Source organism: Misgurnus anguillicaudatus, chromosome 21 (assembly GCF_027580225.2).
Source record: "Misgurnus anguillicaudatus chromosome 21, ASM2758022v2, whole genome shotgun sequence".
Classification (NCBI taxonomy): domain Eukaryota; kingdom Metazoa; phylum Chordata; class Actinopteri; order Cypriniformes; family Cobitidae; genus Misgurnus; species Misgurnus anguillicaudatus.
The window spans coordinates 22,528,499-22,539,861 of record NC_073357.2 but is presented as its reverse complement, the minus strand read 5'-3'; the positions used below and the strand labels follow the sequence as shown (position 1 = coordinate 22,539,861).

Here is an 11,363-nt window from a genome sequence, read left to right as displayed (position 1 = left end):
ACTATCCCTATTTAATTTTGGCAGGACACTACAGTGTTTACCAGTGGTGGTATGTGTACCTCTTCATCCTCAGACGACATGCTAGAGCCTAAAAACTCTAGTCCCGCAATGTATGGACTCTAATAAACACTACTGCCATCTATCCCTCATCTCTAGGCAGACTAATCAACTCGCAATGGCACGCATTTAGAACTTGCTCTTCAGGATCCTGTACTGCCAGGCTGAGGTGTTCAGGGTCGTTCAGGACTTGGCTGTCATTCATATGAGCTTTAAGCATGTCTTTTGTTCTGAGTATGGGCCTTCCTGTGACATTTTTTAAAGGGCTTAATCCAGGTTTCTTATGGGCATAATTGCTGTCTTGCTTATCATCCCTCTGTTTTGCTGAACCTATCATCAACAACATTTATTCTCTGGAGACATCATCTTCAACGTGCTTAATGTCTAAAGTCAAGTGCCTTTCTTGTTTGAGATTCCTAAATGCCACTTGTGCACCCCTCTCCTTCACGGCCCGATTAACAGCATCATCTGCTAGGGCATCACCTTCTGTTGTTGAGTTATCACTGTATGCTTCTGCTTCAAAAACTCCATCAGGTCTTGGATGAAATGCCACTAGCTGGTGCTGTAGAGAGGGGTCTTTAGTTTCCTTGCCACTCAACAGCATTTAGTAGAGTCTGTTTTTGTTCTACTGTCAGCTGCTAAAATCTTCTATCCAGGTGTTCCTCATCAACATTTTTGTCTCTTAATTTCAGGCTGCAATCTCGAATCCAGTGTCCTTCCTTGTTGCAATACCTGCATCTTCCATGTTTGGTGTTTGCACTTGTGTGTTTGTGATGTTCCACTCTCTTGTTGCTCTTCACAGATTTTGTTTGTAAGGCTCTCAGCTGGACATCTTGTGTTCTTTCAATCTTTGTTGACCATTCAACCAGCTGATTAAAAGCAACCCCAATGCTGTCCCAGTCATCATAACAAATTTTCAGAACTTTAGAGATCTCTGGTTTCCGTGCATTTACAAATGCAGTTTTTAAAGGCATACCCGTGTCCTTGTTAAAATCCTCACTGTCATACCATTTTGTCACAGTGCGAGTTCGTCTCTCTCCATTCTCCTCATACTCCTCCTCATTGTCAACTTCAATTTCAGTCCTTCTGTTTTTGACAATAACAGGAGCGAGTCTGACCATAGATCTGCTCTTTGGGACATAGGTGTGAATAGTTGATTTAGCCTCTCTATCTAAATCACCGTTTTCACAGTGATCATGTGGTATCTCTCTCAGCAGAGCCATTCGTTGTTGATTTTCAGTAACTTGTTGTTCAGTTACTTGCTTGTTGCAGCTGCTAGTTTCTTTAGTTGATGTCCTTGTTATAAAACAGTTTTTTGATTCAATTTGTCTTGAAATCAAATTTAGCAACATCTCATTCTGGTTTAACAGTTTCTCTTTGTCTTTTTTTCATTTTGCAGTCGTTCAGATAATCCTCGAACCTTAGCCTTCTCAGCTTCAATTTCACATTGTAGTTTGTCCATCTCACACTTCTGCAGGTGCTGTTGAATTTGTATGAGCAAAATCACAGACAATCCATCATTCCTGGTGTTTGTCCTTAACCGCAGTATCTTTCCATAAGCCCTTTTGATGTCTGGCAAAGCCCACTGTCCACTCTCTTAGTGCTTGATACTGTATTTCCTACAGATGTCATCATGGCATGTCCTTATCTCCAGTCTTTTGTCCAAATATGCATTCAGATTTTCCATCATCTGATCAATGGTTACATTTGGAGGTTCTGTTCCATGCCGTTCTGTAGTGGGTCTCAGGTTAGATCCACAACCATTGTTTTTCATAGTAGACTCAGCCATGGCCAGTACAGGAGAAGTGCCCTCAGAGGTGTGAAAACAAAACAAAAGGTGTTAGATCTGTTAAAGGTGCTTATTCAGACTGACCATTTGGAGTATACAGACAAACACAGTCAAACATACATTAAATGTACTCTTAATAACAATAATTAGTTTGTGCTATCTTATTGTTTAGTTCTCAATACTACAATTAAGAAAGCAAGAGAACCATAATAAAATGTGTCTACTGTTTGCACACCAATAAACATTAGACGTCACAGTTTAAAATCTCAAATTCTTTCTGAATCCTACTTCAGAATGCTCAATTACAGTTCTTAGTTTTCTATTTGTCACTCAGAACTTTCCATATCTTTCAATGGAAGGCAAATTGACTTAAAGTTCCATAACTTTGGTTCTAGACCATCTTTTTCTAACCTTGTTAGAATCTAACCAAATAGTGGCTACTGATTAGCACCCAGTCAAGAATCCTAAAATCTTGCAGCAATATCAGTCCCAAACTACTTGTGTGACTTCTACAGTTTCTGGATGAATGGACTAAATTGTTCTTTAACAATTTCTACAGACATTTAGAAAAAGGACCAAGCTTCTACTTCTACAATCTCTAGATGAACGGACTAAATTGTTTCTTAACAATTCTTACAGACATTAAGAGAAAGTACCAAGCTTTTACTTTTACAATCTCTAAATGAACGGACTAAATTGTTACTAAACAATTCCTACAGACATTTAGAGAAAGGACCAAGTCTGAAATGATTAACAATGCTACACTATGAACATTGGTCTGCTTAATTTCTTATGTAGTTCTTTAAGAGAGCTGATAAGTTTCACTCACCAAATGAAGATTTTTTAGACAAAGTCATCAAGAAGGTTGCTTCCAAAAACATAGTCCACAAACATAGACATTTGTCTTCAGTAAACTTCAGAAACTAGAATGTTCGAAATTCTTCAGTTCTCTTCTTGTTGCAGTTATGAGTGCTCTTCTTATCTGTCTCTCCTGGCTGGCTCGCCAAATTGTTAGATTTTCTTAAATTTGGCTCCTCAGTCTTTCATGGCTCGCCAACGTATTAGGATGTATCTAATACGTAAAATAATAAGCAGGACCACGTGCATGTGGGGAAAAGAGATTTAATGAAGGTTCTTATGTAGCATAGTTCTTCAGGAGCGATGTTGTCGTGTCAACCTTCTACATTCTTAACCCAAAGATCTGCCTGTGTGAGCAGACCTTTATACATCTTACACAAACAATACAATGGCACCCCATGGAGACTTTGATCTTTGAGGTGACAATCAAACCCACAGAGAACCTACCAGAATGTGACCTAATAATGACCTGAGGGGTAACTGTATGGGCCATTTGGATAGTTGATAACATCAGGTCACAGTTGTAATGTAATCAGGCTAATAATAAAGTTGATAACATCAGGGCACAGTTGCAACGTAACACATCAGACATTGATTACACATAAAGAAATATACACAAAATCATTCAGTTGGCTTACGTAAGGTGACAAGAAATGATCAACCACCACCAGGGGTTAAATTGGGATTTGTTATGTGGGGGGCTCTGCGGGGAGGGTACTTTGAGGGGTAACATGTTTAATACTGATGACAGCAAAGTCACTGGTGTGTTTCAATGACATTCTGGACCTCTGATAGGATTTGATAAGTTTCAACTTTAAATCTTAGCCAGAGGTTGACCCCAAATATTTTATAAAGAGCATCTGAATTTTAAATGATGCAAATCTATGAGTTTGACACCCTATATCCATTTGTTGCACATGTCATTATGCACAATTGATCAAACTTTAAATGAAGTAAAAAGAATCAACCTCCTTGAATAATTCTATATGCATAAGATAGGCTACCCAAAAAGACTCAATTAACAAGAAAAGGTACAACACACAGTACTGTATCATCAACATGTCTTAGAAATTAGCAATAGAGATTCCCTATGCTGGTCAGCTGCTAAAACAATCATATAGTAAGGTTTGATTTGTGTAATCAAAATACATAAATGTATTAAACTATACAATGAGTTATATGCAGTGTTATCCAGTAAACATACTGTAATTAGATGAGTGACATACATACTTTAGTCCTTAACACGTTTCTAGTCTTCTATAAAGTTTCCTCGACGTGGGCACCATTATTACACACGCAAAAGCGCAGTGGGTACACTGGCAAGAGCAGAGTGAGACCTTCAGCCTATGTGCCGGAGCTTAGCCCCGGACGGCCCCGGCCCAATTTAAACCCTGACCACCACTAAAATAAGGGGAATTACTTCTGGACATCCATTTTGGCGACTTCCATGTAAGGGGACCCTCTGTGTATGTAGATAAAACGTCTCATTCTAAGGCGGGTGTAGGCAAGTTCGGTCCTACAGAGCCGCAGTCCTGCAGAGTTTAGTTCCATCCCTAATCAAACACACCTGAACAAGCTAATCAATGTCTTTAGGATTTAGACATCAGGTTACATTATCAGTGCTTAGGCTAAAATACGCAGGACTGCGGCTCTCTAGGACCGAACTTGCCTACCCCTGTTCTAAGGCAATAAACACGTAACGGTTCATTATGAAAGGTCTTTATACACCACTGATAGTATAGTTTTGAATATTATTTTGCATTTATGTCAAGAGATCCTTCTAAAAATAACACTCTACCTTTAATTTGTAACAAACAGGAGATAAAAAATTTCCAAACGGCTCTCCGCTCGTTTCAGCACTTGGACAGCGTCACAAGTTTTTTTTAAAATTACTTAAAAATGTTTCTCATCTCACCATATCCACAGGAACAGAGTCATCATATACGATAAATCTGTGAGGTAGCATTAAAAAAAACATTTAAAAACAGATGCATTTGTTTAAAGCAAAGCATTTATTTACTTACCAGGCTACAGGTGAAGCAGCTCTGCGCCTTCTAACGTCTCATAATTAGTCCTCATTTATGTTCAAGAGACTCAATAATAATCTTTTACATTCAATCCTTTAATCTTTCATATTTAAAAACTTTTTGTGCTGCTGCGCATTCATGTGTGTGATAAGCAAACCCGCGTTGTCGTCCCGTTTATAGGCGCATATTACTAATGCGCTTTTTAAATAACAAAAAACATATTGCGCCATTGACTTTAGACTTTAGACCAGGTTTTTGTTGGTCAATGGCGTGGTCTATTTTAGTTGCCTCAAAATAGCAACGCGCCAACAAATATCCTCATCTGATGTAGAAATTTCATCCAGAAGAAACTGGCATCTTAAAAATGATCTGCAGCAGACGGACTCCGTTTCTGTGTCCGTAGGCAAAAAGCGAGAGCACAGGCACCACCGCCTCCTGTTCCTCCATCTGCCTCGGCTGCTCTTCCCTGTGTTGTGGCTCATAAACATAGCCACGAACATCCGATTCGAGCATTATGTTTTCGAAATCACCCTCTTCCTTATCATATTGATTACCTTCTGCCATTGTTGTAAAACATCAAGCTTGGTTCCACAGCTTCTGTTAGCTTAGCTTCCAAAAAGATGGCGGCTGTATTGTTTATTTTAGTTTATTTTGGTTAATTTTCGTAAGTCCCACCCACTGACTGTAATAGGTCTGTAGCATTTGTGGGTCCCACCCATAGCTAGGGTTGGGTACCGAAACCCGGTGCCAGTATGGCATCGGTGCCTATATGGGCGGTACCTACCGGACCGAATCAGAACGCAGATTTCGGTGTCTCATTTCAGTGCCTCTGAAATGCCTGAACGGTCAACTGAAATAGTTTGCTCTCCGTGGCGCAGAAATCATAATCACACCAGCACCGCACATGATCGCTAGTTAAATTATGTACTTATTATTAATACTGCCTTCATATTGTGTAAATCAGGGGTCTCAAACTCAAACTGGCTTGGGGCCATTTCTAAGACATAAATTTCATCGGGGGGCCGCAGTGCTATTTTAACGTTCAAAGTACAATATTTCTGTAAATGTCATGTTTAATTTCTATTATTTAATCTATAATAATACTTGAAAATATATAAGCAGTGGTTTTATCTTTTTAATATACATTACTTTATAAAAGTAAGTAAATCTTTTCTTGACCTTATCTTAACTAAGACCTATTATAACCTTGCACTAAACTAACAAATTAAATTTCTGTATACATTTATAAACTATTATAAAAAATTACCACCAGTAAGTGTTTCTGTTTTGATTTATTTTGGATTGTTTTTTCAGTCATAGTATTGACTTCACTATGTTCTTTGTTATTTCAGTTTTAATAAATGTTCTATTATATGTGGAAAAATATGAATAAGTGAAAGTGATCCTAAAACTTTTGAATGGGTAGTCCATGTTATATAAGCTAGTTGGACAGGAAAAAAATAATACTGCTCTATGTGTAATTGAATAGTAAGCTACATAATAACATATTATACTTTATTATATATAGCAGTATACATACTTTTATCTTCTGTACATTTCTCCACATCTTTTCTCTTTTCTTAACCTGGGCACTTTGATGGCTCTTTTCTTATCTGTAGTTTAAAATGTGTTGCATTACATCTACCGCTCTGCCTCTCTATGCGGTGTCTCCATTAGATGTTGTGACTTGTTGATGTGAACTAACCCCACCGCAGCTCGATCTTCTCTGAGTAACAGCTGAGTATCCACCCGGAAGTAACAAATCTTCTCTGGACAAACACTACAAAGTCCCGACCAGATTACCTGATCGCATGGTTACAATGATATGATTGACGCGAGGTTCAGTTGAGGAATTAAAATCCGATCACGCATTCCGTTATCCTCGACATACGGAGCGCGTGGTTCATGGCTGCGTAGCAACGGGTGACGCGACCCGAGCACTTTGGAAAGTAAATGCTTTGACTCGTTTTAACGCGTTGTTAGACGCGACATGTGAACGAACACTAGAACGTTTAAATCAAACGAATATAAAACAAAGTGAATGAAACATTTTCTGCGGGCCAGATTATGTTATATTTCTGAAAGGTGACGCGGGCCGCAGAGAGGGGGAGGGCGGGCCGCAAATGGCCCGCGGGCCGGGAGTTTGAGACCATTGGTGTAAATAATTATAATAAACACAAATTGTTATTATTAGGCTATATTATTGGCTATTGTGAAAATAATTTCCTCACTTATATAAATTCACGCGAAAGTCGGAAAGCTTTGATAGTACAAAGGACGGGGTTAATAATAAAGATTTCATTTGTTTTCCTAATTTAATTTAGATTTTATATTGTTGTAGTTTTATTAAAAATAATAATAAATAGCTGTCAGGGACAGGGTACTGTGTGTTGTCGTGCTGTGACAACCATAAGCCAGTAATTTTGTTTTGAAAAATAAAAAAAATCTTTAGAAGGCGGATACAATGTTATTATCAGTCTATCCATTTTGCTAAACTTTGTGTTTAATATAAGAGTAATAATTTACCTAATTTATTGTTGGTTTGTTTCAATTTTAAAATAATACATTTTTTAAATAATATAAGCATTTATATTTGTGGAAAATTACATCTGATTTTGAACGTCTTTGTCAAATATATTTTCTTTTAAAATGTGCAGTGTGTTTAAGAAGTTTAAAGGGTAAAAAAAATTTTCACCTGCACTGCTGCACATCCCTAATAAATAACACAAATCCAACACATCTTTGTATGAACGTAAGTGTCCATTTTATTATTTTTTTGACTTAAAAGCACAATTCGGAAAATAACATCCGTAAATGCGCTATCACGCTCTGACGCATCCGACAGCATCCGAAAGCAGTTGTTTACCTTATGTACCTAAAATATCTAAAGCAAAGCGTTCCAAAGTGTGGCTTTATTACACAAAAAAGTATTCAGAAACCGCAACGTGCAATAAATGTCTCTCAAAAACCGCTTGTAAAAGAGGAAACACGTCGAACTTAATGAAACATTTAAGAACGCATGGAATAAACCTGAAAGCGGAGGAATGCACCGTTTTTGACTGCCTTCAGACGTCAGCTGACAGTTTGGAAGTCCCTGGCCCCAGTCAGCCCCACCCTAGTAATGTGGGGACAATTGATTGTGACAACGATGACAGTAGCCTTTCTGCAGGTTAGTAGGCTAATGTGACATTGATTTGCAAAATGCTAAGCTAAAGTTTACAAATGATCAAACGATTTGATTTTTAAAATATTTAACATGAATTATATTGTATAATTTCTATAATTATTTATGTCTCTATAGCTAGTACTAGTAGTATGGTGGTGACCCCATTCACCTTGGCAAAAAAGGCTATTTTACCAAAGGAGAAGGTGGAGGAGTTTCACAGGGCTGTGACCAAATTTGTGGTCAAGGGACTGCATTCTTTTTCCACTGTGGAATCTCCATGGTTTAGGTAAACATATATAATTTTTATAAAATATAAATACATAAAATTCATTAAAAATGATGTGGAAAAGATGTCTTAATGTTAAAAACTGTGCTATTAAATTTGTCACCAATTTTTTTTTCAGAGAGATGGTCACTGCCCTTAATCCTCGCTACCGACCCCCATCCAGGGATGAACTGTCCAACACTCTAATTCCTGCATGGTATAATGTTGAGAAACAAAATGTTATTCAGGAGTTAGCACAAGTCAGTAAAGGGCGATTTATAGTCGTGCGTAGGTCCTACGCCGTAGCTACGGCGTAGGCTATCCGTAGCCTGTGCGTAGCTCTGCGTAGCCTGACGCGCACCTCACAAATTTTCTAACAGCGCGTCGGCTCTACGCGGACCGTAAGCGCTGTGATTGGTCCACCAGAACCCCTCCCGTCAGGTAAAAAAACTGCGTCATAGGTATTTCCGTTTGAGACGGTGAAAACAAAGATGAGCCAAGTTGAGGAGTGATTTAACTCAAACTGAAACATAAGTCGCTGTTTATTTACTTCCATCATTGCTGGTCTTCTCAAATTATACACAACAAGTTGCTATTTCTTCTTCGTTTGTGGGTTTACTTGCTTAGCTTCTTCTTCTGTGATGACTTCTGCTGCTACTGTGGTTACACGCGTGATTACTGCCAACAAGCGGTTTCGCGTGTGTTTGCACGTCGACGCGGACGGCGACGCACAAGTATAAATGAAAACCGACGCGGAACCTACGCCGTCGATGCTACGCCGTAGGACCTACGCACGACTATAACGAGCCCTTAAGGCTGCAATAACATGTGATGGTTGGACCAGTGTGGCACAGGATCACTATTTAACAGTTACTGTGCACTACACCAGCAATGGCCAAATTAAGCAGAAAGTGCTAAACACCAAAGCTGTGTATGAGTCACAGACAGGTCTCATTGTGGCAGAAGAAATAAAAAGCATTCTAGAGGAATTCCAGATAAACAACAAAGTTGTAGCTGCCACAGTAGACAACGCCAGCAATATGGATGTTGCACTTAAAAACATGAAGCTTTTAAAGGTGGGGTGCTTTGCCCATACCCTCAACCTGGCAGCACAGAAAGTGTATAGTATCAGCACCATTACAAGGTGGTGTGCGAAACTTCGAGCTGTAGTGGTGTGGCTGAAGAGATCCTCCATGACGAAGACTGTCATGCGGGAGAAACAGCAGCTTCTGAGTAAGCAGCCTTATCATTTTAAGGTGTTTGTTTCAAACATTTACAGTAGATTGTAATTCAAAATGTGCATTGGTCTTTCAGATTTGCCAGAACACAATATGATTCTAGATGTCAGAACACGCTGGAACTCCCTTTTCCTGATGGTGGAGAGATTTCTGGAGCAGTACCCAGCCATCCAGGCAGCATCACTTGATCCACGACTGAGGAAGCCAATGGAGAAAGACAAGTAATACACAAAAAGATCATCTGTGAAAGTGAAACAATAAGGAACAACATTAGTTAATATTTTATTGTTATCTTCATATCTTCTTTTTCCCCCAGACTTGAAAGGCTTACAGATGAAGACTTCCAAAAAGCTGAGGATTTTATTAAAGTAATGAAGCTGTTGTACACCTCAACCCTCTGTGTTTCCAGTGAAAAGTCCCCCACATGTGGCCAGATTCTTCCAATACTTACTAAACTGAAGGCACATTTCACTGTGGCTGAAGAGGACACACTGTTTACCAGTGCTTTGAAAGCAAAGGTCTGGGAAGATTTGGAAAAATGATATCAGGTATTTTTCTTTTCCATTTAGAGCTTATGCTTGAAAAGGAGGCAAACCAGAAACAACATAATTATAACAGTTAAGTTAACACTATAGTTTGTAATGGTTTTTTTTTTCAGGATGAAGACATTCAGAACTTTCTTCAGGAGGCTACTTTGATGGATCCTCGCTTCAAAGGCAAACTTGAATGTGCTGCTGATGCTGCCTGGGGCCGCCTGGAGAAAGCAGCAGTTTGCAATTTAAATGTGAGTTTTATACTAAGCCTTGTTTCCCATGTTACAGTTTCTATGAAAGTACTACTTTTTATATGCAACACTTTTTATGTGCAACATTTTTTCTACAGGTACAAATGGAGAGCCTTCAGAACATTGATGAAGAAGGATCAGATGACCCAGATGAAAAGAAAGCTGAGGAACATGTAAGTTCATAGTCTTGGAATAGCCTTTTTTAAAATAAATGAATTTTTTAACATACCACTTTTATGTTTTTTTCAGTCTCCATCTCACAAGAAGCGGGCCAAGAAGTCAGCCCTAGAAGAGTTGTTTGAGGATGAAGACCAAGAGCTACTTCAGGCAATGACCACTAAAAAAGGTGCCCTCTCCAAAGCTGAACCGGTCCAGAAAGAGATTGAGATCTACAGAGGTCTGTCCTCAAATCCATCTGGACAAGACCCTGTAGCCTGGTGGTGGGGGAAGCGGGACAGCCTCCCCATACTGTCTGCACTATCTAACACATACCTGTGTGTACAGGCCTCATCTACACCATCTGAGAGGGTTTTCTCCTGTGCAGGACATGCAATAAGTCAGGAGAGGTGCCGTATTTTGCCAGAGAAAGCAAATATGGTCATATTTCTTCAAAAGAATTGCTGAATATTGGCGTTACTGTTATTATTAGTTCTACAGCTGTTATTTAGTGTTATGTGGTGTTAGCGTTAAATTATTGCTAAGGCTTTTGGTAAATTTGTTATGTTAAGTTGTTGCGTTTTGTAATTACTTACATTTGTATATTTGTGTGCTTTTAATATATTTTTTAATTTAAAGAAATTGTATTCTTCAATAAAAAGCAGTTCTTTCATCCACAGGTGTTTTGTGACCTTTTTTTCGCTCTTCAAAGTACCGCTTTAGGCACCGTTTAGGCACCGGAACCGTTTTAAAAGTATCGATTTGGCACCGGTACCGCAAAAAAACCAAACAATACCCATCCCTACCCATAGCCCCCACTGGAAAAATGAGGATGGAATGTTTGAAATTCCTAAAATCTCCATCTAAAACCGTCTCTAAACACACTCCATAACCACAATACCTCTCAATTGTTAATTTGCCCATTACCAAGCCAGATCTATTAAGCTTCAAATTTATGTGCTTCACCAAGAAGAGATCTATCTGCTTTTTCTGGAGAATTTGATGGCGGTAAGGTATTACATT

General features: G+C 38.8%; 2 protein-coding genes and 1 pseudogene across 3 annotated transcripts; 2 read left to right on the top strand and 1 right to left on the bottom strand.

Moving 5' to 3' along the window:
- Window positions 1-695: 695 nt before the first annotated feature.
- Window positions 696-2,433, bottom strand: LOC129445808 (uncharacterized; annotated as a pseudogene).
- A 4,459-nt stretch (window positions 2,434-6,892) lies between these two features.
- Window positions 6,893-8,479, top strand: LOC141352819 (uncharacterized). Its single transcript, XM_073858827.1, has 3 exons — window positions 6,893-7,900; window positions 8,033-8,183; window positions 8,302-8,479. The coding sequence occupies exons 1-3, from the start codon at window positions 7,546-7,548 to the stop codon at window positions 8,477-8,479; spliced, it is 684 nt and encodes a 227-aa protein (XP_073714928.1). The 5' UTR covers window positions 6,893-7,545.
- On the top strand, window positions 8,425-11,123 carry LOC129439566 (uncharacterized). Of its 2 annotated transcripts, none has more exons than XM_073859837.1 (6): window positions 8,425-9,395; window positions 9,477-9,621; window positions 9,717-9,948; window positions 10,059-10,184; window positions 10,283-10,357; window positions 10,434-11,123. In XM_073859837.1, the coding sequence occupies exons 4-6, from the start codon at window positions 10,098-10,100 to the stop codon at window positions 10,806-10,808; spliced, it is 537 nt and encodes a 178-aa protein (XP_073715938.1). In that variant the 5' UTR covers window positions 8,425-9,395; window positions 9,477-9,621; window positions 9,717-9,948; window positions 10,059-10,097; the 3' UTR covers window positions 10,809-11,123. Both variants share the same exon structure in this region; 1 of them encodes a protein (XP_073715938.1).
- The last annotated feature ends 240 nt before the right edge of the window (window positions 11,124-11,363 follow it).

Coding starts and splice junctions, on each gene's coding strand:
- LOC141352819 (XM_073858827.1), top strand. CDS start 7,546: ATGCGCTATCACGCTCTGACGCATCCGACAGCATCCGAAAGCAGTTGT. Junction 7,901..8,032: donor TGACAGTAGCCTTTCTGCAG/GTTAGTAGGCTA, acceptor ATGTCTCTATAG/CTAGTACTAGTAGTATGGTG. Junction 8,184..8,301: donor GTGGAATCTCCATGGTTTAG/GTAAACATATAT, acceptor TTTTTTTTTCAG/AGAGATGGTCACTGCCCTTA.
- LOC129439566 (XM_073859837.1), top strand. CDS start 10,098: ATGGATCCTCGCTTCAAAGGCAAACTTGAATGTGCTGCTGATGCTGCC. Junction 10,185..10,282: donor CAGCAGTTTGCAATTTAAAT/GTGAGTTTTATA, acceptor TTTTTTCTACAG/GTACAAATGGAGAGCCTTCA. Junction 10,358..10,433: donor AAAAGAAAGCTGAGGAACAT/GTAAGTTCATAG, acceptor TGTTTTTTTCAG/TCTCCATCTCACAAGAAGCG.